A 25,985-nucleotide genomic window follows, 5' to 3' on the forward strand; every position below is an offset into this window, starting at 1 on the left:
CAGCCAGCCTGCCTCTGATGGCCACGATGGAGGCAGCTGGGCTGGAGATGCAGTGCTGTTCTTATCACAGTATTTGCTACTTCAGTCAAGTCTCCACTAAGACCAGCTCAATAATCCTTTTTTTGTGCAAAGCTTCCTCAGATATAAACGTATTTCAATCTCGACCTATCTTCATTAGCCTCTGCCCGATCCGTTCAGTCTCAGACCCCAAACAGCTGAGACAACCAACACAGACATTAATGGTCCCTACAGCTTTGTATCTGATTACCCATTGATGTTGTAGGAGACATGATTAAAGCCTTCAAATAAAGTTGCAGCTAAATCCTGTCATAGCCCAGCCCATTATTTTTTTGTTCTCTATTAGGATTTTAGGCATTTCTTTGACATATTTTTATTGCCAGATTAGGAGGAAAACACTTGACTTGTTTGCAGCATTCTCATTATATTGTCTTTCTAACATTCCTGAAAGAGAATAAATATAAAATGCTTCTGTGTATTGTGTCATATTTCAGTGTGACAGTAATATGTTCCATGGTTTTCCAGCTCACAGTTCTTCTCACTGTGTGGTGACAGTCAGGAAGCCCTCGCACAGGGGAAGTGAAGTGGTGGCACAGGCTGAGAGGGCTGCAGGGGTCGATGGTGTACAGGGACCCAGGTAATGCCTGTCCTGTAGGTTGGTTGCATTCCACTAGAGACCCACCTGGGCAGTGTTGGTTTAGAGCACCAGCCTGTGAGTCGGAGCAGCCTCTTGTACCACTTTTCCTTACATCAAGGTCATTGGGATGCTCTTCCCTTACCTGAGAGTATGGGAGTCTGGCTTTTGTGTGGAGCTTGTGTCATCCAGATCTGCTCTCAGTAATCCCTTGCAGCCTTGCAGACTGTTCCATATTTACAGGTGCCATTAGACCATCCGTCCACAGAGCTCGTGCTGCCCTGTTTGTACTCAGCTCCAGAGGGGACACCTGCCTCTGTGTCCCTTTGAGGTTAGTTGGTAGAGATGAACGTGGGAATTCTTCCCAGTGAGAATCCCTGTATCCTGTGTACCTGGTTGAGCAGAGTTTGCTTGAGCTGTGTTACCAATTGTTTTGTCATTCAGAGCATCCACAAGAGCAGCTTCAGAGCAGCACCCACACTGCATGGCCTCTGTCCTAAAAATCAGTGATTTCTGCTCAACCTTGATCCTACCCATCACCTGAAATACCTCCCAGGTCTCCAGAAGACCCTGGAGATTATTCTGGAGTATTCAAGCTGGTGACACAGCCAGGCTGTGGGGGTCTTTGTGGTACAGGAAAGCGATGGGCAGGACTAATGGGGAGTGGGATGCTGCAGGATGCCCAGCTGGATTATCCTGGTCATCATCCCAGGAGAGGTTTTATGGTTGATGGGCTTTGGGTTCAAGCGACATGGGTAGCAGGGAATGAGATAGGTGGTGTGAAACCTTTTGTGTCAGATTAGGAAGTGGGTTGAAAAGGATATTTTGTGACTAATTGGCCATGACTGCTGGCCCTAAGGAAACTCTGAGCTTTTGGAAAGCTCGTAATCCCATCAAGGATCTGATGCACACTCTGGGCTCAAGTTGTTCCCAAGAGAAGGGGATGATGTTTTCCTCCTGCATTTCACAACTTTGCCCCTATACAGGCAGCATTCCTCCAGTACTCTTCTCACCCAGGCCAGGGTGATTAAGCACTTAAATTGATTAATCAAATTTCTTGTGATGAGAACTACTGTCATTCATTAATCTGAATGGGATTATAAATAAGAGCTGGCAGAGAGGGGAGACAAACATGTTGACAGATAGACCTGCTGCTTTGAATACAAATCACACCGCTGCATCTGGAGGGTCTGAGCTCCTGGCAGCCTCAGGATAGAGCTTCCCTAAAGGTAAAATTAGACTGAGATTAAAGTATCCCCGTATTAATAAAGAAATATGCATTTATGAAGAGGCAGGCACTGCGGGGGGGTGTGGGGCTGCATACCAATGATCCTGCAGTGGGCTGGCTGTGGGTGTTGCTGCCGTGGAAGCATCAATCCCCTCGTACGCCGATTGCTGTCGCTAAGACAATGTCATTAGGAGATTCATTTGTAACAGTTAAAACCTTGCAACCTTTGCAGTGACTTCAGAACCCCACAGAGGGAAAACAGGGTTTGAAAAAGAACCCATTAAACATTTAGATATTTCATTAAATATTGACCATTTCAAAAATTGCTTTCTAACGAGTCTCGAGTAAACAGAACAATATTTGTTAACTAAAGCCACCAGAAGTGACAAGGTCCTGCAATGCACAGGCTGTGTAACCTCTCCTCCCTTGCTCAGCCATCACATGAGAGCCCTTGGCTCATTCTAGGAATTGTTATCTGGGTATGGCTGCTGGTGGCATTGAGGGCATGTGGAGGGTTTGAAACATGTCAGGCAAAGAGCTGATAGGATTAAAACCAAAATCTCTGCACCAGGCTGAGTGCCTGCACGGTGGGCTGTGCTCAGGGCTGCACAGCACTGAGCCACAATGCTGCAGCCAAAAAGTGAAGGGTCGGGTTCTCCAGGGTTTTGCAACCACCTAGGAATGTTAAGAATGTTTTTGGGATCTGCTGTCAGTACCAGGGACTCCTCACCCGACCTGGCAAACCATAAGCAATCACTTAATTTCTGTTGACGTTGATAAAAGGCGAACATTGCCAACAGAGCAGCTTAGCCCAGGCTGAGATCTGAGCACGTGGTTTTGCGCTTTGCTGAATCAAAGTTACTATTTACGGATGTCAGAGGAAAATCCAAACCTGTCTAATATGTGTTTTGTTAAGATGAGGAGTGAAAAAACACGTTTAGCAGCATTTTAATTGAGGATTTGCAGCAGTAATGGGAAATTTTGGATGCCTCCCTATGTTATGACACTATTTAAGTCAAAACAAGAGCTCTGAGGGCAGCCTGCCGGCCTTGGGGATTCCCCAGGGTTCAGGCAGAGGTGTTTTCAAAACACCTCCCTGTTTTGAAAAGCTGAACTGGGGCCAACCTTCATGGGGAAACATGGAGGTCTCCTGTGGCATCCAAGTCAGCTCAACATTGCTGTGCTCGCTGTGCCCAACGAGAGTTGTCACAAACCTGCACCTCCACTCGCAGGGCCAAGCCCCTGTCAGGTCCTCCCCGGCTGCATCTCGCTGCTGGGGGAGGACAAGGAGGATTGATGGCACGTGGCTCCCTGTGCGTGGTGCTGGCATCGAGTCAGGGTTTATAGCAGCATATTGGCTTTTCTGGGTGAATCCTGATTAACGGAGCGGGCGGGAGCCGCCGCTGTCTCCCAGCCCCCGTGGCTGACAGGGACGAGCCTCAGCTGACGTTTAAATGGATTTGGAACTTGTCTGTGGCTTTAGCATCCCCATCCTGAAGGAAGGACCATCTGCTGCAAGATAACCCAGTCTCAGAAGGCACTCGCTTCAGGTCTGTTTGAAAAGAGAGGTGACGTGCAATATTTGAGGGGTTTCCCCCACGGTTGCTAATTCGATGGCCAAGAGGCAGCTCCCACTTTTCAGCTGCCTTGCTTTTACAGCCAGGCTGTGCCCTCTCAGAGGATCAGCAGAGAATGTTGTGGGTGCTGGTTACAGACACAGTGCTGCCACTGCCAGCAGTGTGCTACTTACTGATGGAAATTGGTGAGGAAGCTCAGGAATGGTTGGTGTAATTACAGAGGGAAATGGCAGCAGCACTGGGGTGTGACAAGGAGGTGATGAGCTGCTGGGCTGAGCACATATTGCCCAACACCACCATGGAGCCAAGAAGCAGAGGGCATGGTCCTATGGTCCTTTTCCCCCAGTAACCTGCACAGATCCTGCTTACCATGTCTGCAGACTTGCCAGGGTGTTAGACATTGAAGCCTTACACCAGAAAATTACTCGAGTATATTTTAATAATTTACAGCCACAGGTCTTACATGATTTGTTCTCTAAAGATTGATTTAGCTTCTTATTAAGGGAATTGGGAATTCAGTGTGAAAATCTGAACAAAATCTAGGCGGCTTTTAGGTTTTTTTTTTAAATATCCACTAGTGTAACTCACTGGGGAGAAGAATTTCAAAGCCTGTCCAATCCTATCTTGAATTTTTGATTCTTCTGCTTTCCTATTTCCATTCCCAAGGTGTGCTTGTTAAGGAAGAACACCTCAGCATTATTGTATTATTTTTAAATAAGCCACAATCACTGTAAGGAGCTCAGGATAAAAAAATCCACTAATAATTTGATTTTTTTATTCCCCCTCCCTGCCTCCAGTTTTTAAAAGTTTGGTAATGCCAGATGTGCACTGCATACAAATGGCAGGGTGGGCAGCTGTAATTGCACACTCTCCCCAGGGCCCAGAGAAAGCCTTTTCTCTTTAATTACCCCTTGACTTGTAAAGGTATGAGCTGCAGTGGAGCTGCCAGGGCCGGGCTCTCCAGCAGCACTGGGAGGGCTGCACAGGAGGTGCCCACAGGCAGGGGTGGGTGTCACATTCCAGGGATCCCCCCATGGCAGCAGGACACGGTCTGTGCTCAGGGCACCCTCAGCTGCACACACTGGGGCATCTGCAGGGACGAGGACGTGCTCCCAGAGAGGTGACAGGACCACACCAGTGTGGGCATCCCGGTCCCAGCGTGGCAGTGGGTCAGAGTGCTCCCTGCAGGGCAGTGTCCCTGTCCTTCAGTTGGTGCCGCTCGGGCTCCTTCAGGCTCAGACTGATGCCCCACGGGAGGGGATGGTGGCTCTCATCTTAGGCCCTGTTCTCTACACAGCAGTCGATGAGCTGCTGTGGTGGCATTTCTCCTTAGACAGCTCAGAAATGCCTTTTCTCTTCTCCTGGAGATTTTGTAAACTTAAAAGAGAATCATGAAAAAAAGTGTTCTCCCCTGTCCAGCCCATTAATTCAGCCTGCTCAGGACAGAATTAACCTTGGCAAGCCTTGCAGAGGAGAGAGTTGTTCTAACCTTAAAAATCTGCTGATTAAAGCTGGTTTCAGGAATTCGATTTCACTTAATGCGTTGGCTGCGCGCCCAGCCTGGCATTAACATCTCCACAGACACACAGGCCTCCACAGCTTTTACCTCCCCACTAAAGAATAAATAAAAAAATAAAAGAAAACCCAGATAATGAAAGCCCTGTTGCCTGTTCTGAGCAAGAATTCATTTTAAAGACAGCTTTAGCTAAAGGCATTACTCCTGCCCTGGTTACCTGTGTGCTCCAGCCAGGCAGGGCAGTAATTCCACTCTCCTCAGTAGGTGCAGGGTGGTGTCCGGCCGGTGGGTGCTCGGTGACTCTGAGCTGTCCTAGGCTAGGGATTCATCCCACGCCAAAGGCAGAGGTCAGCAGGGCCAAGTGTAGGGAAATCACCTCTACACCCTCCTCCCCTTAACCTTCGTGTACTGAGCCATGGGGCTGCACACTTTGTGTCATCCACAGCGCTTAACTCATTAACCTTGAAAATCCTCCAAAGCAATGACGCTCAGATTTCCTGCTTTCCATTTATATCCTAAAGGGGTTTTATATGCCTTTTTTTCCAAAAATTAATGTAGGTTTTATTGCTGCCATCACTCATTTTGCCTACACTCCATGTGCACTCCCAGGGTCTGTTTCTCCCCTGCAGCGTGTTTCTCTGACACTGTGGATCTCTCGGTGCCCGTGGGGACAGTCCCTGCCATCTCTCTGAGGTCAGGAGCTTGCTCAGTGTGTGGGTCTCCTTCATCCCAGCTGCCCAAGTTAGAACATCCAGCCTCTACACATCAATCCAGAGTCAGATTCTCATGTCCTGTCACCATGGGGAAAAAAAGAAAAGAAAAATTTAAGAAATCCCTTCTGTATTCTGAGTGCTTTGTGAATTCTGTGAATCGTTAGGATTTTTTAAGGGTTTGCTGAAATGTTGACAACTATTTTCTTGGAGGTGGGAGGCTTTTGTGTGATTCATTATTGACAGCTCCAGAATTAACCACAAGGCAGCTCTGGAGAGGCAGGGCAGTGCTCCCGCCTGCTGTGCACCACAAGCTGCACCGAGCCCAGCACTGGCACTTGTTGGGTTTTGTTTTAATCAGCAAAGTTTCAATCGACTCCACAGCAAGTCAGGATGGGAAGCAAGTTGGGGGATGCTGGAATATATTGATATATATTGCACAAGGTGCTATGGATGTCTGTACTGGCTGTGAAGGCGACTCCAGCTGCTCCAGACCGGCTTTCCACCCTCACTGGGAAGCTGGTTGGACTGGGAGATGCTGCACCTCCCAAGCTGCTTTCCTGAGAGGGGAGACCAGCTCTGAGTCAGCAGAACCAAAGGTTACAGACCTTTCCATGCAGCCCCCAGCGCTGTGAGCCAGGAGTCACTGTCAGGGATTATCCACACAAAAGGCAGCGGCTGTTCCCCATCTGAGGGGAGGGATTTAAATGTTAAGCTTTTCTTTGGATTATTTTCTGCAGGGCTTTTTTCCCTGCTCTGTTTTTCCTCTCTGCATTTCTGTGTGTGGAATGTACCCTTGAAACATTTGAAAGTATTACTAATCTTTGTCATTTCAGTTTTAAAAATAACTCAGTGACAGCAGCCAGCAGTCCTTAAATCCTGTTTAATTCAGGCCAGCCTTGCAAGTGGTGATCCAGGGGAGGGGAATCTGCCATAGTCTTCTGTGTGCTCGCCAAGTGCACACATCCAGAGGCACTGCACCCCTCTGAACTCGGGCGTCTTTGAAATTAAAACCAGTTTTGTGTGTTTGGGTTATGCTGGGCTTGGTTTCCAACTGAAAAGTTTTAACATACTGGAAATTTGATTTTTTTCCTGAAGAAAGAATTCCTTGGCCTTGCTGATTTTAGTTAATCAGAGAAGCAGAGCTTATTTAAAAAAAAAACAAACCAAAAACATCAAACCAAACAAAACAAGCAGAAAAGAAACAACCTGTATTTTGGCATTTTGCTGTCTAAAATATCTGGCAGCAATTTTTCAGTTTACAAACACAACATTTTCAGTTGAAATACCCAGGAGATAAACTATGGAAAAAGAGATATAGGTGTTGTGTTTGTCAAAAAATAAAAATAGGTTGGAGCAAAGATTCGAATGCAGCCCCAGACCCCCCGTCGGTGTTGGGGTGCCGAGCGCTGCCGGAGCCTCCGTTGCCTCTGGCTGCTCCAGGGTGACTGTGCTTGGGCAAAGGCAGCAGGGGGGGAGGCTGTCAGGGAAGGGGTTCTGTGACCTGTAGCAATGCTTAAAAACACACGTTGGGGTGCCACAATCCTGTGTTGTGTGCTACCAGCCCCGACCAGCAGCAGGACGATGTCTTTGGTGGCAGGTCATGCACTGCCACCCCCTCCCCAGCGCAGCCTCTCAGGACACGGTTCCTTCACTAACCTGACTCTGCTTTCTCTCTTTTTGTGTCCCCAGTGCCTGTATGGCTGCTACGTCCATTCCTCCATCATCCCCACGTTTCACAGAAGGTGCTACTGGCTTCTGCAGGTAGGATGGCGACAAGTTCCTCTCTCCCGGGTCACCCAGGCGAGCCCGTGTGGCCGCGTTCGTTCGGCCGCTGCCGGGGTGCTCAGCATCCCACGTTCCATTGCTTGGGGGACTCTGTTTGTCTGAAGGGGAAATGGGTGTTCTTAGTTGTATGTCTCTGTTTAGAGAGATGATATATTTTCTCTAGAAATAGAGAACTGATGCCAGGTCAGACATTCCCTAAACATGGATTCTGCTCAAGTGAGACTTCCTGGAGGTTTTTGGTTGTGTTGTTCCATTCTGAAGTGAGGCAGGAGCTGGGAAGCCGAGTGCTGTACTGGCATGCCATGGCATAGGAGAGAGATCAGCCCTGGGTCTGTGTTTGAATTTGGGGAGAACCATGGGGCCAGCCTTGCAGTGGATCTGCTCTCCTCCAGTGAGGAGTTTAGTCCCTGGGGAGACAATCAATGATTTTTCTTCTGGCTGTTGTGGGAACAGCGAAGTCCCAGGAGTCAAGCTGTTTTCCTCTTATTTATACAGTGTTTGGGCAGCTTCCCTGGGGCTGAGTGGGTTGTGCTCAGGGTCACGTGTGGGAGTTTGCCCAGGTGGTGTTTGCTGACCCTGTCTTTGAGGAGCTGTTTGTATTCTTGGCTGGTTACCATGGTGTACAAAGTGGAAGCAATTTATCTTCTTTTGTTAGAAAACGGCACTTGATGCATATTGTAATAATACTGTTTTAAAGCTTAAACTCTCATGGTCCTGAAAACTAACAGGTCTGAGGAAAGTGACATCTGTTTCTAGAAGCAAATGGAAAATAATCCCTTTTCCCCCCTGGTTTTGTAATTGCACTTTCATAGTAAAAAAGAAGACACTGCTGCTGTCACTGGGGCAGGACAAGACACCTCATGACCTGCAGAGGACTGTGCCTGCACCATGAATATAATCGAAGGGAACATGCACCAAATGTCACTGTCCTCTGTGCTGTCTGTGTGCTCTCAGCTCCATTTGCACCCACAACATATAAATGCCACATACAAGGAAAAAGAGGCTTGGCTTGGCTGCAGTGGTGGGAGCAGCACTGCACCTCACAGAGCAGAGCTGTGGCTCCTCTGAAAATACAGTGTGACCGTGTTGATCTTGCTCTCTTATATGCTGGCCAGGCTGTGCTTGTACCCCCTGAGAGGTCCTCTCCTCATAGGTCCCCTCTCTTACCTTCAGTTGCGAGCTTTGTATTTCTTCTTTTGTTGTGTGCTCCCCAGAAGTGTTGCTGGCCCTGGCTGCTGTGGCTGGTAGCCAACATGTTAGCCAGCATCTCTCTGGTGGGTTGCACTGAAGCAGTATAAGATCTCTGAGCTGTACCCTGGGGTCTGACCCCTTCATGTTCACAGCTCATGTGTTGATGTTTAGTCGTCTTCTTTGCTCTGGTAATCACTTTGGATCAGGAGGAGTGGGATGGGAAGTACATTTCTTAGAAGCCTATTTATAAAATGCACTGCCGGATGTCTCACTGTGACAGTGGTAGACTGGTATTCCTCTACAAGGACACATTGTGCCTTCTCTGTGGGAGGAAGAGGGGTCTGTGATTCATGACAGCATCTCCCAGGCATAAACGGGCATCCTTCAGTCATGTGCTCAAGGTTATTCAGCTGGGAGAAAGGAGCTGGCCCAGAATAGATGATGCTTTTCTGTTGTCTGCACAGTGTTTGTGTTCAGCTCCATGGTGAATTCAGGGGGAATGAGACCAGGGAGGGAGAAGGTGTTTTGTTTATCTGCTTCAGAGGCTTCCACTTCAACACCCCCCAGTAAATGAGTTTGATATTCCAAAACAGGTACAGCTAGGGCAATGTTTAACATTAACCTCCAGCAACATGTTTGACTTTTTAATTCACAGAGGCACTTAGGTGCCTTGCCCTTTGTTTAGAGAGACATTCAGCACCTTCCTGGGACACGTAGTGCTCTGCCTGTGAGCCTCTGGTCAGTGGGGAGTAAATACAATTAGTCTGCAATGCTGCCTGTGTTTTATGGGATGATCTTCCTCCAAATCCTATTGTCAGGTTAGATATCGATTAAAAATCCCCATGCAATTGTTCTTGATCTTTTCTGCCTCAGATTTTCAGTGTAAAGGCCAGGACTCAAACCAACCACAGGGACTCAAGGTCTCCCTCATGCATTTACACTGCGCCGTAGCCATTAATTATATGGTCGTGTCTGATTTCTTACTTTAAGCAACTTTGTGTTGTCATTTATGATTGACATGATGTGCCTGCTCCCTGCAGACTGGTCAGAGGGATAAGAAATGAGAACCAGTCAGCTGGAGCTGCACAGTACGTTTTTCTATGTCTCCTAAAATTTCTCCTGCTGTCAGCAGAGACCACGATGATGGTGGCTGGGGTGGGCAGTGGGATGGCAGGTCTGCTGCATGGGGCACTGCAGCTGAGGCCTCCTCCTTCTCTCTGTTCTGAAAGAGTTAAACATTTTGGGACATTTCCTGTTTTCTTGATAATGGATTTTAAGTGTTGCCTTACCCAAAGACGTTTAATATTTGTAATAGGTGTTGTAATTGCCAAACCAGTGTTTGAGTGTCTCTGCAGGAGACTGTCCAGGCCTGGGTGCTGGGAGCCTCTCACATGGATGGTCTCTTGGACACTTGCTCTTGGAGCTCAGTGAAGGAAGCATGTCCAAGGTGGTGGTTTCCTCGATTTGCCTCTTGTACTTTTCTTTTGATTTTCTGATCTCTAGAAATGTAAGATCGTGTTTGGAGTGACAGGCAGAGGAGAAGATAGGGCTGAGGACTTGGGTGGCCTCTTCTGTGGAGGACTCCCCAGTAGTACTTTGTTTTTTATTGTTTTACATTACCTGTTCACTTCCAAGAAGATGCAGAACCCTGGCTGTCCTCAGTTCACCGAGCATGGAGCAGTGCTGCTGACACCTTTTTCAAGGTGCGGGTGATGGCAGGTTCCATCTTCTGCAGAGGCTTCAGTGCAGCCGCAGCCCTGAGTGGGTTGGCTTGTCACCATCAGGACCTGTGCTGCGCCTGTTAGACCTTCAACTTAGCACCAGATTTTGTGTCAATGGAAAAAGAAGAAAAACCTGTGTTTGTACTTGTACTGACTAATGGAGGGAAAATGTGGATTCTCAGACGCGGATGATTTTCAAACATTGGCACAGCTGAGTAGCAAAATGCAGCGTTCCCTTCTGTGTGTTGAAAAGTGGTGCCCCAAGAATGTAAAATTAATCTGGATGCCAGGCTTCTGGGCGGGCTGCTGCTTGCCAAGGTTACAGAGGCAGACTTTGCCTTCACCCATCGACAGAGATGCGTCCCTTGCTCACTCCCACGCTTGTGCCGTGCAGCTGGAGATGCTGAGCTTGTTGGACATCATGTTCCATCCTGCCTTTAGCAGGTGCTGATATCTTCTTTAGTACTGGTATTCAGGTGCTGCACGGATGGGAAGGAATATATTTTTTAAAAGTGTTACCCTTTTTCTTAATTAAGAAGTGCATAAACTGTGCTATAGGATCATGCTAAAAATTTACTGTGAATTTAGACATCTTGGCCAATCGGACAAATTAGGAGTAACATGCCATGGAGAGCAGTATGTCAGCAGAGAGCTGTTTCATGTGGTATGCACATTAACTGCTTGCTGAATAGTTCAGAGTTGGTGCAGAAGAGTGTCGGTGGCACTGCTCTGGCAGGTGAGCCAGGGGAAGTAGAGCGGGACACAGACTGAGCTGGGTGGGCACAGGGAGACATCAGAGCCCTGTGGAGCCCTGTTGTAAATCCAGCATTTGCAGTAATTGCTGAAATGTGATAATCTGGTTCTCTGGGAGCCAAGGGGAAACTGCATTTCATGTTTATTGCTTGCACATTCACAGGATGCTTGCAGCAGCCATGGCAGTCATGGGATGCTTTCCTGCAGGATAGGAAATGGCAAGGAAAGGTCAGGGACATCAGCAGTCGTGCTTGGGGTAATGTCCAGGCAGGATGTTTGTCCTGGAAGGAGCAAAGGGGGGATGCTGAGGGGGACACTGGTGTTGGACAATATTCAGGTAGTGGTCTTTAATTACTTTTCCTCCAGTTCTGTGTGCACCAGCTGTGCCTTGGAGAGTATCCGTAAGCACCAACTGAATATCAAAGGTTTCCACAGTATTTTCTCTTCAAATAGTTTTTTCCTGGATTCTTCCTTCTGATACACTTGAATATTCAGCAGTTTGTTACTATGAATGTCTGCACTGATGCCTGATGCTCCCTGAGTGTTCCCTTCCTAAAACGCATTTTGTCTGAAATGGGCAGAAAGTATCAAGGCCTGAAACTCAGTCAAAACATTTTACATGACATCTGTCACTGTCCTGCAGAAATTTGGTGTTCATTCTGTATTTTTTGCCTTGAATTTTCAATTATGTCCTAAACAAGAGGAAACCCTTCCCATTACTTTTTGATGGCACCCCATCAGAGCAGCGTTTCCCTCTCCAATTACTTGTGCTGCGCTGCATCAGCAGCATCTCCTGCATCCCTGGCTGGAGCAGCCACAGACAGCTCGAGGGTTTGGGACTTTTTCAACATAAATTGGAAGCATTACAATCTCATAAAAATTCTTTTGCTTAGTAGTGGGTTTTTATATTTCATTTGGGTGAAATAGAAGTGGCTGGGCAATAAAGCACTGAGGATGCTGCACTGCACGTGGGCACTTAGATGTGTCCTGTATGTTGGGGGGGTGGGGTGTGAGCGAGGCCTCAGCACAGTGAGCCTGTGTGTGTTTGCTAACGGGATTATAAACTGTTGCTGCTACCCCGGCATGTTTTCCCAAAGTGAGTTTAACCTGTACGATGAAATTAAGTGTGTATAGAAGTCTACCAGAGCATGGCCTGGGGTGCCCAACCATTGCCAGCATGTCTGTGTCTCAAGCATGCCTGGGATCCAGGGGGCTGTTCACAGAGCAGACCTGTGCAGCAGCTTTACCTCCCTTGGGTTCCTGTTCTCACTGCCCTGTCTGCGTGTGGAACTGTGCTGGAAAGGAGACAGTGAATGTGGGGGGAGCACATGGCACTGCCAGGAGTGCAGAATGGTCTTCTGCATACATTTTGCTCTGAGCTGCAGCAGCAGAAATGCTTTTGGTACCAGACATTGTCAGGATACAGCAGTCAGTCTCCTTTTGTCATTGTTGGGCTTCACAATGCACGAGCATTTTCAGAGAATGAGGAAGTTGTGGATACCCTTTTCCTGCTTCCTTAACATGCCTTTGACTTGATCTCTCTGAAGGATGCTCTCTTCTTTCCCTCCTTTCATCTTCTCACCCACTCTTCTGAGGTCACTGTGCCCATTGCTGTGTCTCTGCTGCCTTGCAGTCACCAGAACAGCCATGTCTCAAGACTTCCCATCACGTATTCCAGGGATCATTAAAGATCTGAAATACTCCTGGAATCGGTGGAGCTGTGCAAAAACTATTGCTCAGTCCAACTGAAATACTAAGGATTCTGTGAACTCTTCTGTAATAATTGTCTGTTTTCATTATTTTGATTTTTTTTTTTGATCATATGTCTAACATATTGGCTCCTGAAAGCTAATTTCAGAGTAACCATGTAGGAAAAGCTCCTGTCCTCTCACCTGTCTCCTTCCCAGGAGCAAAGGGTCCTGTGCACCATGCTCCATAATCACCCTGTGAGTGTCAAAGAGAGCACAGCCCGCGTGCTGTTGGAGAAAGGACAAACCCCAGAGACCTGTTTGCATTTGCAGCCAGTTTCGCCCGCGAGACTGTGGAAAGAAATCAAGATGTTGCTTTCCTGAAAAACATTTTCTGTGACAGAAGTCTGTGGTACATAACACTGAACTGTGGCTTGGGCTGGGCTGTACCCTGTGTCAGCCTGGATCCCTGTGAACCAGAGATGGTTGTACCTCTGCAGGGTGGATGAAGTGGGGCTGCGAGAGCAACAGTACTAACCCTCTCCTGATGTTACAGTAAAGGGGAGGCAAAGAGGATTACAAATGAACTGGTGTGTCAAAGGCTGGAAACATTTTAGCAGGAGCGCTTTATCTTTTATAATGTTTTATAAATTATTTATTAACATTCTTGCTGCATTTTCCTGAGAAATTGGGTAGAAGAGCAGAATGTATAGCCAGCAGATTATATTCCAGAAGGAAGACGCCTGTGATTAAAAAACAATTTCCAACCCTTTCAAATACATAACTTTATTTTAGATGAGCAGACTGCTATTTTTGTATCACTCTCCACCATTTTAAAGAAAATCCCATATTTGTTCTCTAGATATATGAGGAGACTGACGTTAATGCAAGCAAACTAAAAAGCAGTCAGAGTGCTTTAGTTGTTGCTTAAATAATCTGTTGTCATTTATAGAAGAGATGCGTTTCCCAAAGTGCTGGGGAACGTGCCTGGTTTGCTGATTGAGAGGAGTTCTGATAGGGGTGACAGGGAAAAGGCCAAAACGTGGCTGACTCCCACAGAAAGGGAGAGCAGGTTTTGTGCTTTTGGCTCTTGGTGGAAATGGTGCCCTGTTTTCCCCGGACATCTGACCCGGGGGAGGGAAAGCAGCGGCTTTGTCCCTTCTGGGTGGCCGCAGCCCTGGCAGGTGCCTTGGCATGGCATGGTATGGCATGGCATGGCATGGCTGGGAGCAGACACACAGCAGCTCCTGGTGCCTCGTCCGGCAGCTCGGGGCGAATATGGCATCAGGCCTGCATGAACAGGAGCACTTGCCTTACCCAAAATGGATTTTTCCCCTCTGACTACAAAGGGAACTGACAGCAGGGTTGGGTCGGGGGCACCTGGGGATCCTGCGAGAAGCCTGCCGCTGCTGGAAACATCTACAGCTCAGCAGGGCCACGCAGAAGTGGCACAACTGGAAACAGGACTACTTGTGCTCCAGCACCCACCCCGCTGTTCTCCCGGGAGGACCCAGAAAGCAGGTCTGTCATCCCTCCAATTCTACTCCGGTTCAGTCTGGCGATGCTGTCACCGAGACATTCTCACGGCAGGGATCGCAGCCATGCAGCAGCACAACTCAGCTGGAAATTAAATCAAACCACAGGCTCCAAGACACTTATTAATATGCTCTGTATACTGAGGATTAGGCTTTTGGTGACACTTAAATTGAATTCTAATGCTATTTTGAAATATATAATACGCTGAATTTACTTCACCTCAGGTTTGAGTTAATGGTTTATTAAATTATGCACCTTGCAGTAGCGAAGCTGTTTCCTGGTGTAGGACACCGAGCCTTGCAGGAACAATGCAGAGATTCTGCTGAGCTCATCCACATCCTCCCTGGTCAATTATTAGGTCTGCAGGTGTCAGTGAATGTATTATACCGCTGGCTGGAGTTTCACCCTCACCGAAGAGGTATAATTGGGGCTTGAGCTGGGAATTCTGTAGTGAAGCAAATTACAGTTTGAGTTTAGAGATCTGGAGTTCGTTTTGGTGTGGGCAGCAGAGGACTTGAAGCAGATGCTGCCAACACTGAAGTCTCTCTTTCTAATGCAGGATATTTTTTTCCTCTAATACTCAGTGTTTTGGCCTGCAGTGAGTTACCCTCTGTATTTTATCTGTTAAGGCACACTTTTTTAAGTGTTTTGGATAAATCACTTCCCAGGTGCCTGCGGGTTTGAATGCTCTTTTTGCTGTCCTCTGCCTTTGTGAGCATCTTGCTTATTACCCCAGTTGCTTTTATTCTCAGGATAATCTTTTATTTCTGAAGGAGTCTCTCTGTACTCCCTTTCTATCGACTGGCTGCCTCAGCTGTCACTGACGACTGTGCTGCCCCTGGTTAATGAAGCTGTGACACCTCTTCTGTCTCACCCTGTCTCACTGGTATGAAGACTCTCCATCCCTGTCACCTCCTGCAGCTGCCACCTGCACCCTGCCACCTGCACCCCCCCGGGATGCATCACTGCATCCCTCCTGCTGGTGCAGACCCATGACGATGTCTCGGGTCAGACCAATGGATGGGAAAGGGCTGTCACACACATGAATGTATGCGTGGTGCACTACCCTTAGTGAAAGGCAGCAAAGGTTATTGAAACCAGCCCTAAGGTCATGGTCTGCACTATAAAATGCTGTGCCTGCTCTGAGGCCGTGGGAATGGTGTGTAGGGACCACAGCCTTAGTCCTCTGTGAGATTATGCAATGGTTTCCTTTCGTATATTAGTGAAGGGGCAAAAGCCAGTAAAGAATGACCGACCTAAATGGCTTTTGCTCCTGAACAGGCGTCATACCTCAGGGGATCATTTTCTATGTCAAGGAAAAAGTGCACAATTTGTCTTATCATACATTTGTTTCCGTTAAATGTCAGCTTTGCCTCCCCTCCTGGCGCAGCCGCGAGCCGTGTGTCGTACGGCGTCTGCCGGCTCGCTCTGCTGGTTGGCCCTTGGCAGCAAAGAAAGCATGACAGAGTAAAATAGAGGCTGAGGTTTTTATCGGTTTAATCACTGTAAAATGGGATGGTCTCTTCCCAGGAAAGGAGATTTCCCGATAATGTAACCAGGACAAAGTCTGTTGTATTCAATGTGTCCTCACGTTGTCCCCATTGTCATATGGCAGAATGGAACGACTGTTCCAGTTGTCCCCACGGCCCTGGCCAGAGGGACAGCCCACAAGCCCCTGCTCCCTGCTGCCCTTTGCTGGGCACTCATTACAGTCACCATCTATAATTCAGTTGAGCTGTTGTGCTTTCTGCTGGAAAAGGGAGAGAGAAGGCTACTGGGATTTTCGCCATTCTCCATTTATCTTTGTTCCTGGCACTCTTCAAAAACTGCCATCAACAGCTCCGTAATCACAACCTTTATTTCCAAACACAGAACACTGGTGTTTATTCCTCTCTACACTTGAGCCACTTTCTGTAGGGATTTTCCTGTTTCTAAGACACAGTGCTGGTGCCTGGAGTGTTCCTGAGAGCAAGGACCTTCCTCGGGTTGGTTCAGCCAAGCATCCCCATGTGCTTCAACCCCTGTTGCCCAACACAGAGGCACTGTCAGTCTGGTTTTATAGTGTCCCCACACAGATATTTAATGCTTTGGGGAGCCTTTGACTTTCTGAAACAATCATATTCTGCTCATCTCATGCTTTTGCATTTCCTGCACCTGTCCTACTGGGAATTTGCCTTACGTGCACAGTGTAAAACTTTGTAGGAAAAGGAATCCCCATAGAAGATCAATCCCCTCCTCAGCCTGCAGTGAGGAGTGGAGCTGTGACATCAGTTCTATTGTGCGTGGTCTGAGTGAGGTGCAGATTCAGCCCTGGCTCCTCCCGCAGTGCTTGGCACTGGCACAGAGAGCTCCAGCCTCAAATGCTGTTGCTCTTTTGGGTTTATTGAACATTAAATCCATCATAAAAATATGCAGAAAGAAAAATGAATGCGACATCCTTAAGGTCATTGGTTGCCATCGAGGTGATGTGACTGTGTGGTGTGTTCTGTGACACAGAACACGTGTCATGGGCTCGACTCCGAGTCATGGAGCTGTGTCCTCTTTTCATAGAAAAATACAGCAAATACGTCCTATAACCTGCTACCTGTGCAATGCAGCACTCTGATAAACAGTAATTATAACTATTATGGGATGTCATCTCCTCTGCCATTTATTGACCTTTTCTTCAGTGTAATTTTCTTCTTGGGAGTCCAGGTTACTAAATACCTTGGGAAGAGCAGCCATGTGAGCATCTGGGACAGCACAGCCATCAAGACCTGCTCAAGTGCTGAAAGGTGCTCCATTTTAGACTTGTTTAATGTTTACATTATGGTAATAAATCTGGAAACCTCTGAGAAAGTAAGTTTTTTTCTGAGTTCACCTTGTAGTCGTCAAGGGAAAGATGTTACAACTGTTGGGCAGTGGGATGCTGCTAAAAGAAATTATCTAAAATAGCTTTTCTGTCTGTAATAGCATTTCAGATCCTAGAGCCTTTTCAAGCTCAAAGTGACCCAAAATCACTTGTACAGTGAGAAACAGCATCCTTCAAGGGAACTAACTCCTCATTTTCAGGTTTTGTAGAATCAAACAGGAAATCCATTGCAGATTCAGAAAATAATATGATGAAGTAAGTTTTGGAGGGGCAGCTCTGAACTTGGGAGAAGAGGTGGTACCATGTTTGGGTTTTTACAATGGTTTGCTGAAATCACATGAATTCACACCATCAGCTAAGAATATCAATTGCTTTAAAATGTCACCTTCCTCATAGCTTTACTCTACATGAAGCAGACCTAGGCACTGTGTTTAGGCATGGCAAAGGGGGGATAATGTGTCCTACTCGCTGTGACCTTCGGCAGAGCATCCCTCCCCAGAGCTCCCTAGTGCTGCAGGGACTGGGGCTGTGTGAGCTCCAATTCCCAGCCTGCCACTCGGGTTCTGGGGGAGGAGGATGTGGAGAGGGCTTGATTAAAAAGTGCTTTTGCTTTTTCTCTTGAAGGATGTTTGCAGTGAAAACTGTATGTGAAATTTATACTCCTCTCATATGATTCTGACTGGTTTTAGTGCACAAATTCTCAGAAGAAAATGTATTCAATAAAAATTTGATGTGGAACTATAGCTCAGCAGAATCTTTTTCAGAAATCCAGCTCTGGGATATTTATTTTGTATCTAGTTTCAGTTTTTGTGCCTATTCCTTCTGCAGATGCCCTCGTTAGCCTGCTAACAGCTCATGAAGAGCTCAGCCCCTCTCGTGCCCCATCCCAGCACTGCCCAGGGCATTCCTGCAGTGCCTGTGGGGAAGGTTTAGGAGAAGGCTCAGGTGTGTGGAGTGCTGCTTAGGGCTGCTGCAGTTGGCTTTTTCCACGAGCAAATCCTGCCTTTTGTTAGTGAGGAGAGCAGAGGGCCCAGCAGTCACTCAAGCTGGGGGGCTGAACATGCAGTAGGTAAAACGTTGCCGGGCTGATGGGCAGTGATGTGGCCAACAAGAATGTGGTGTGCTTGGTTTATGACAAGTCTATTGGAAATAGTTTTAGCAGGAAAGGTGCGATAAATCTGGATTTATTCTCATTTGATGCTCAGCATACAGAAGGAGATGCTTCAGGGGAAGTAGGAAAGAAATCTGGGATGGCCACGATGAAAATTGCAGTGTAGAAAATTGCAGCTGTGAGCCTCTAAAGCAAGCGAGTCAGTGCCATGATCCTGGTATCTGGGATGGGTTAGCACCAGTGTGAAGGGGAGAAGAGATGGAATTCTTTCCAGGCTTCGGAACAAGTGACAGTGATGAGTAAAATCCTCACTGGCCCCTTGATTTCCAGCCCTTGTTCCAAAAGGTTCCTGTTTGTTTTCCAAAATTGCAAGTGAGTGGCAGTTTGTGAGACAGGCCTCTGATTTGTCCTGCTGCCTACTCCTGCCCTGTGCCAGGAGCAGCATCTTTGGGCAGTGGTGCCTGAGGAGGCACAGAGTCACTCTGTAAGCAGAAATCCCAAGGCTGAATCCTGTGTTCAGTGTTTCAGGGTCACCCGAAAGATCTCAAGCAGGTTTCTGGTCTGGTGTACTGCGGGAACACAGATCCCGAGCAGCCAGAGCGGTGCCCTCTGAATCACCTCCTCCTCAATGCATTTGAATGCAGAGCTGGAGCCTCGAGACAACTGAGAGCATTTTCCTAAGGTTTAGTGATAAACTTCTGTCTCCTGTGAGTGAGCAATCTGCTGCTTTGCCACTTTTTTCAATTTAGACGGGAGTACACTGAAGCCCTCTTGCAAAAATATTTATTGTGTCAAGCAAAACTGGAGGGTTTGGGTTGTACTTCTCTAGTAATTTTTTTTCTTTACTTCTAGTCTTCTCATATCAAATTTTCACTGGAAAAGTACTGCCCAGAGGCATGGGAAATGGCATATGGCTTTATGAAATATACTCCCGTGCTAGGATACACCATGTTTTTATTTTGTGACAGTCCAGGATTCAGTGCGTGGCCTAAATATTGTGGCATCCTATTTGATTTTTGAATTGTTGGATGGAATAGACACTATAGCTCATGGACAACACAACCATTTTTCCCTGTAGTTTACCCTTTTTCTAGATTACTGTCTGTAAGTTTCAAAATGGAATAGGATTCCTCCCTAGTTTATAAATTAGGGCCATATTACAGCAGCATCCAGTAATGCTGCTATATTTCAGATGGTGTCAGGGTTTCTATTATAAACCTTATTTTACAGAAGTTTATAGCTTAACCATAAAAATTTGCTGTGTACTGGGGCTCAGGATGTAACAGCTGCATCTCTGCCATGCAGAGGGTGTGTTTGCACGTAGTTCCTGCAAGCAGAACAAACCACATTTCCTGTGTATGTTTATACATAGAGCTCTGTATAATTGTATTAAAAATCAGTGTAAGTTTATCGTAAGTTTTTATTTTCAAAGTTAATTGCTTGAAAGCCAGGAAATGCCCCCTTTGACAGGAGCTCTGGAATGTTGCCAGAGGGGTGCTGGCTCCCAGTGCCCTGGGAGGCTCCAGTCTGTCGGGGCGATGTCAGGTTTTCTTGAACCAGAAAAATGAGACAGGACAGAGCCTTTTTCAGAGCAGGAGCTAAGTAAGGGATCTGCTGATGGCTTTTGCGAACCTGGAGTGATTAGCTGGGAGCACTGTTAAGCTTAAGGGCTGTTCTTACTCACTGAGGGATATCTGGCCCACGCAGTAACAATTGGCCATAAATATCTCTGCTCTACCAAAAGAAACCCTGAGAATGGATTTGCATACAGGCTGTACTTCAGATAATATCTGCAAGCTTACGCGGCTGTGAACGTGTATCATCGGTGGGTTTTCTTATGTTGACATATGAGTAAGATACCAACAGCCTCTTTTAATAGCCCTGCATAATGCTCACACCTGCTGCAGTATAATTTGCTGCATTTCAGCAAATAAGCTGGCTGAAGGGAGTCAGGAATGTCATCCCACAGTGCCGTGAGCTTCCGTCAAAGGAGACGAACTGGGGCTGTTTGTGGCCCGGCGCTGTGTGCAGCCGTCTCACAGCTGTGGGGGTGTCGTTCTGCTTTGGCTCCAGCAGCCACCAGCAGAGGAGCACTTCAGGTTTCCAAATACCCTAATAACGAAGGACACAGATTTGACGCGAATGTCAAAAAACAAAAAAAACCCCACACAATCTCCAAGTTGGCGTGAACCTCACGGCAGCTAGATATCTCTTCTGTGACATTTTGGCTCTCATGGGCTTTCCATCTGCAGGAGTTTAATGCCAGTGTCAGACAGGCCTATGTTTAAGCTCATGTTTTTCTGTGTGATAAGGCATTCTGACCTTAGTGCCGTTGGCCTGCGTTAATTCTCACTCCAAAATTATGCCTGGTCAGAGTGGCTGGATCAGATCTCTCGGGCACTGTGGTGGAGAGCACAGCGCTGGCTGGTTCTGCTTTAAAAGTCTCATTGAATTCCAGCTGGGAGCACGTTTTTACCATCATCTCCCCAGATGCTCTGCATTGTTTCCCATATGTATTCAAACCTGAACAACAGCACACTGTTGGCTGTGTAAGATGTCATAACAGGGCACGTGGCATTGCATGGTGATAGGGGTGTTGCCCCACAGGTGACCCCTAATCCAACTCCCTGCAATGTGCACGGAGCTCGGCCATGTCCATGAACACACCTGCACAGTCTCGTTAATTAATATCATGTTTTACATTCCATTTTAATAAAGCCTTTTCATTACAGAGCTTGTTCCCATGGTAGGATAAATTGAAATTCTTTGCAAGAGCATTATAATTAAGCTGTAGCGCAGTGGGGAGGGATGTGTGCATGGGTACAAATTGAAAGAGGAGAAATTTAGGTTAGATAATAGGAAGGCATACTTTACTGTGAGGGTGGTGAGACACTGGAACTGGTTGTCCAGGGAGACAGTGGATACCCCAACCCTGTCAGTGTTCAGGGCAGGTTGGAGAGGGATTGGAGGAGCCTGATCTAGTGGGAGGTGTCCCTGCCCATGGCAGGGGCCGTTGGGACTGGATGATCTTTGAGGTCCCTTCCAACCAGTTAACATTCTATAATTCTATGATTCTGTGTGTTTTGCTTGGTCAGTGTCTGTCTCAGGGTCTCGGCAGCAGGCGATCCCGGCAGGCTCAGGCAGTGCTCCTCTGCCTTGGGCCTCAGTATTTCTGCCCCAGAGGTACCTCTTTGGGCTTGGGTCATATTTCACGGGCTGGAGAGACAGGAAAAAAACCTCTCCAAGGCAGTCCAAATTAGTTCCCCAATTTTTGGCTCACTGGACCACTGCAGCTCTCAGACGTGCCTGTGGCAGCTGGGACAGTGTCAGGGAAGCAGGTTTCATTGCTGAGTTTGGTTCTGCAGGTGATTTATTTACCATAAGCTGGAGTTGGGGACCATTCCAAGGTGACACCACGGTGGGGATGAAGGGGTGAGGGTTCTGCCATAGGGAACCAGTTTGGGGTGTTTCTTCAGTTACCAAAATAACCAAAAGTGGCAATACAGTAGGTGAAATACTTTGTTATTTTAGGTCTGTTGTGGCTTGCTCCTGTAGTTTAAAGATCAATACACCGAGGGCATACACAGCGGTTCATAGTGGGGAGAGTCCCTTTGAGGAGCATGAGGAAATGGGTTCACTGTGGGATTAGAGAGTCCCTGTTCAAGAAAGGCAACTCAGCAAGAGGAGGTAATGGAGTTGTGTCAGAATTACTTGTGAATTTGGGAACAGATTTTTATTTTCTCTTTGACAAAAACTAGGGTTTATAAAAAGAGACAAAACCTGCCCGGGAGGAGCAGTTGTGTTCCTGCCACCAACCTCAGGGATGCTGATTTACGAGATGTGCAGCGAGGAGATGGAAATGCTTCATTAGCAAGCAGCAGTGCATGCTGGCCGGAGAAGATCCTAATGGAGTAAATTAGGAGGGAAACATCTGTTGCTTTCTATTTTGGTTTTAGTGCTCAATCTGATGCTAATCCTGGCCCTCTGTGACCTTTTTATATGTCCCCTCATTCTAAATATGAGACATGTTTTGTTTATTAGCTGTGGATGTGTGTTGCACCCTTGGAACTGAACTGCCTCAGAGTTCATATCTACCCTCCAGGAGAAGTTTGTTTCCTTCTTGTTTTCTTTCCTTCCCAACACCTTGCAGGCAAAATGTTCGAGGTGGAAGCAAAGGAGAAGCAGTAGAAGCCTGAGCCAGGCAGAGAAAGATGTGTGTGTACATATGTATGCATATATAAGGGGCAGAGTTCTGCCTTCTTCCCCCTTTTGTATAGTGATTTTGTCATTAAAAAATGACAGCTTATAACACAAATTTAAAGTCTTGGTTTGTACAAAATTCATGGCATGTTTGGGAAAAAGTATTTCTCATGGCATCATTTGTAAATATCCAGGTTTGGTGCAAAGAGAGAGGTGGCATGCAGAAATTCTCTTCTAAATCCTACTTTTTCCACTGGCCAACATGGCAGTGGCAGGCACAGATCCACTCTGCTGCTCCATGAATTCAGCTGGAGCAACTGCTGACAGGCCCTCCCAGCAGTGAGGAGTTCCCCTGTTTGCAGGGAAGGGAGATGGAGCCAGTGGGATCCTAACCCCATCTGGCATGGGGAGTGTTGATACTGCAGGTCTGAGCTGCTCAGCACCAAGTTGCATTTGCAGAGTTTTGTTCAAGGCTTAAAACACTTGCTCAGATTAATGACCAAAAATGTCAAATATGTCCACAGCTAATTATTCATTAGATGTGTAATTAGTGTGAGATGATCATGACATTTTACTGTTATTAATTTTTATACTCTAATAGGAATTAAATCAGTCTGCGCTCACAGAACAACAGTTGGAACTGGCACCAGAGATGCCTTTGTGGGGCTGGAAGATGCTCCCACAGCGCTGCCCAGCTCTCTGAGGGAGTGTTGGTGCTGCTGGGTTTCCTGTGACCAGTTTTTAACTTCCTGTTGTATCTCTGCTCTAAATGGAGGTCTGTGGGATGCAGGAAGCCAGGCTGAGCCTACAAAATACCAAGCCTACTCACCTTCATTAAAGTAATGATAAACTCAAAAAAGCAAAGCCAAACTTATTGAGTTCTGTTCTTTAGAGACTGGCGGGTTTCTGGCTTTGTTGTCTTTTACTACCCCAAGAACAGATGCAGGTTGACAAGTGGCATCAGCCAAGGGACACAGCTTTATAAGGTTGTGTTGAAGCAGGCTTGGAAGTAGCCAACTGAAATCTGATTTGTAGCCAAGTAGAATAAATTGGAACTGATAGTTACTCAATTAATGGCATGGGCAGCAAGGTGAGGTCTCCTCTCAAAATAGCAGAATAAGGTTTCCTGTGAGGGAGGTTTGGGAAAACAGGGCACGGCACCAGGTTTTCAACCAAATCCAGCCATTAATCATCAAAGTAGCGGGAGGGAGATGTGATTATTATAGAGAGGCTCAGCAAAAGAGTTTAAGTGAGCACTTCCCAGAAGGGCGATGGAATCCAAGCCTGAGCCAGTGGACATGTCCCAGAGCCTGCCTGGAGCTGAGGATTCTCAGGGCAGTGTGGTATGAACCAGTACCTCAATCCTGCAGGAAACAGCAGCAGGAGCAGAGATAGGCTGTCCTCTGCTCCTGGGCTGCTCCAGGCACCCATGACATCCTGGGCACAGAAACTCAACCTCTTCTGTCACTCACCTGTTAAAGCAGAGCTCCCTTCCCATCTGAAAATGTTGTCTTTCCCTGCTGAGGACTTCAGTAAGAATGGGCAACTTGGGTGTCATTTTAGTGCTTTTTGTGCATCCAGGGATGCAGAGTAAGGGGGTTGGTTCATGCATTCACCAGACTTCCTGCAAACTCCTGTGGTGTGGTGGCTCAGATCTTTGGATAACTGCACAGTGATGAAGTTGCCACAGTTGTCTCCACCACAAGCAGACCAAGAAATATAGAAAGGCTTTTTTTCTTGAATCAAAAGAAAAATTTCTTCCAATGCAAATGGCCTCTGCAATAATATCAGCATTGCCTCAGGCTTGCACAAGCTGAATGGAAGAGAAGCTGAGTTCATAGTTTTCAGCAGAATGGTTTTAAGCTTTATCAGTTCCGTGTATAAGCAGGAAAGGAAAACTCATTTTATCTGGAATAATGAAATCCTTTGGTTGCATTTAAGGACAGGCCAAACAAATAATTTAACAGGGAAGTTCATGTCAGTTGGAAGCTGACTGTATCCATGTGAACCATAGTGGAGCTATGGGACCTGTACTGGGCTTTGAGCAGCCTGAAGCAGCAGCAGGACACAAGAGCTTGTGTGAGGACACAGTCAATCCCCTCAGCCCAGGCTCTGCAGTCAGCAGACCACAGGACTTCCCTGCTCCAGCCCTGGGCACATCCCTGGTGCTGTGGCAGTGGCACATCACTGGTGTCCTGCTCTCTAGGTGGGAACTGCCCACTCTGTTACGGGCAGGAGAGAGCAAAGCAAAGGGCAGAGGGGGTTTTCCCAAAGCCTGAGAGTTCTGCTAACATGAGCTTTGGTGGCTGAGGCTGGGGTGTTGTGGCGAGTCCCCCAGGACCTTGGGCTCCATTCCCATTGGGCCAGGCAGCAGTGCTCTGCGAGAATTCATGGAAAATGCTTCAGCAGTGAACAGCAGGCCCATCATGGGCTTCCCCTCAGAGGGTGACAGGTCATATTTGGGTTTTGGCACAGGAACTGTCCCGGCCACTGGGAATGAGAACAAGGGAAAATCTGTGCAGATTAGCTCAGATATTGAGCTAATAAAACCATAGATGAGGTCTCAACTATGAAACATTTCTCAAGTTGTAATGCAAATATGGTCCAACATCTGTGGTCTTTCATTAAAAGTGAAGTTACGGGAGTGAGATTTCATTCAGCGACACTAATTTGGGCCTGCAGAATTATTAACGATTTGATATTGTGGCTTCCTCATTATGAACTTCTCTGATAAAGAGGAATTAATTTTTCTGTGCTGTTAGAAGTTGTCAGAGGAGATCCCTCCCTTCCTGTGTAACTGAATCAGAAATTCCTCTTGTACGTGGGTTGACCCCTTCCCTCTGGAGAGCACATTAATTGAAGCTGCACTCCCATTAAACTGGTGCTGTGGGAGAGGAGTGTAAAAACCATGCAGAATAACAGTGGAGGAACTTGTAGGAGTATTAAGCAAGGCAGAGGGTGCTTTTGGATTGGGACTGTGAAGAGGAGACTGTCTAGAGAAGAGAAGACTGAGAGGGGATCTCATTAATGCATATAAATATCTCAAAGGTGGGTGTCAGAGCACAGTGCCAGGCTCTTTTTGGTGGTGTCCAACCACAGGATGAGGAGCAATGGCCATAAACTAAAACACAAAGTTCCACCACAGCATAAGGAAGAACATATTTCCATGGAGGCTGGCAGAGTATTGGCACAGGCTGCCCAGGGAGGTCATGGGACCTCCCTCTCTGGAGACATTCCAAACCTATCTGGACATGTTCCTGTGTAACGTGCTGTAGGTGACCCTGCCTTGGCAAGGGGGTTGGACTGCATGATCTCCAGAGGTCCCTTCCAACCCCAACTATTCAGTGATTCTGTGATTTACAAGAGAGACAAGACTGTGTTCTCAGCAGTGCTTCATCCTATCAGTCTAAAGCAGTGTGATATGGATGGGGGGGTTCACTCTGTTGTGGTTGTGCTTGCACAA

At 47.1% G+C, this 25,985-nt stretch overlaps 1 protein-coding gene across 11 annotated transcripts in view; it reads left to right on the forward strand.

The window, feature by feature from the left end:
* Nucleotides 1-25,985, forward strand: part of CAMTA1 (calmodulin binding transcription activator 1) — a 228,044-nt gene that overhangs the window by 114,308 nt on the left and 87,751 nt on the right. For all 11 annotated transcript variants that reach the window (XM_017831164.1, XM_017831169.1, XM_017831171.1 and 8 more), the window contains one exon: nucleotides 7,376-7,447. In XM_017831164.1, the coding sequence (XP_017686653.1) occupies nucleotides 7,376-7,447 (72 nt within the window). The remainder of the gene's footprint in view (nucleotides 1-7,375; nucleotides 7,448-25,985) is intronic.

The sequence above is a fragment of the Lepidothrix coronata genome, unplaced genomic scaffold (assembly GCF_001604755.1).
Source record: "Lepidothrix coronata isolate B3197 unplaced genomic scaffold, Lepidothrix_coronata-1.0 Scaffold188, whole genome shotgun sequence".
In the NCBI taxonomy this organism is placed as follows: domain Eukaryota; kingdom Metazoa; phylum Chordata; class Aves; order Passeriformes; family Pipridae; genus Lepidothrix; species Lepidothrix coronata.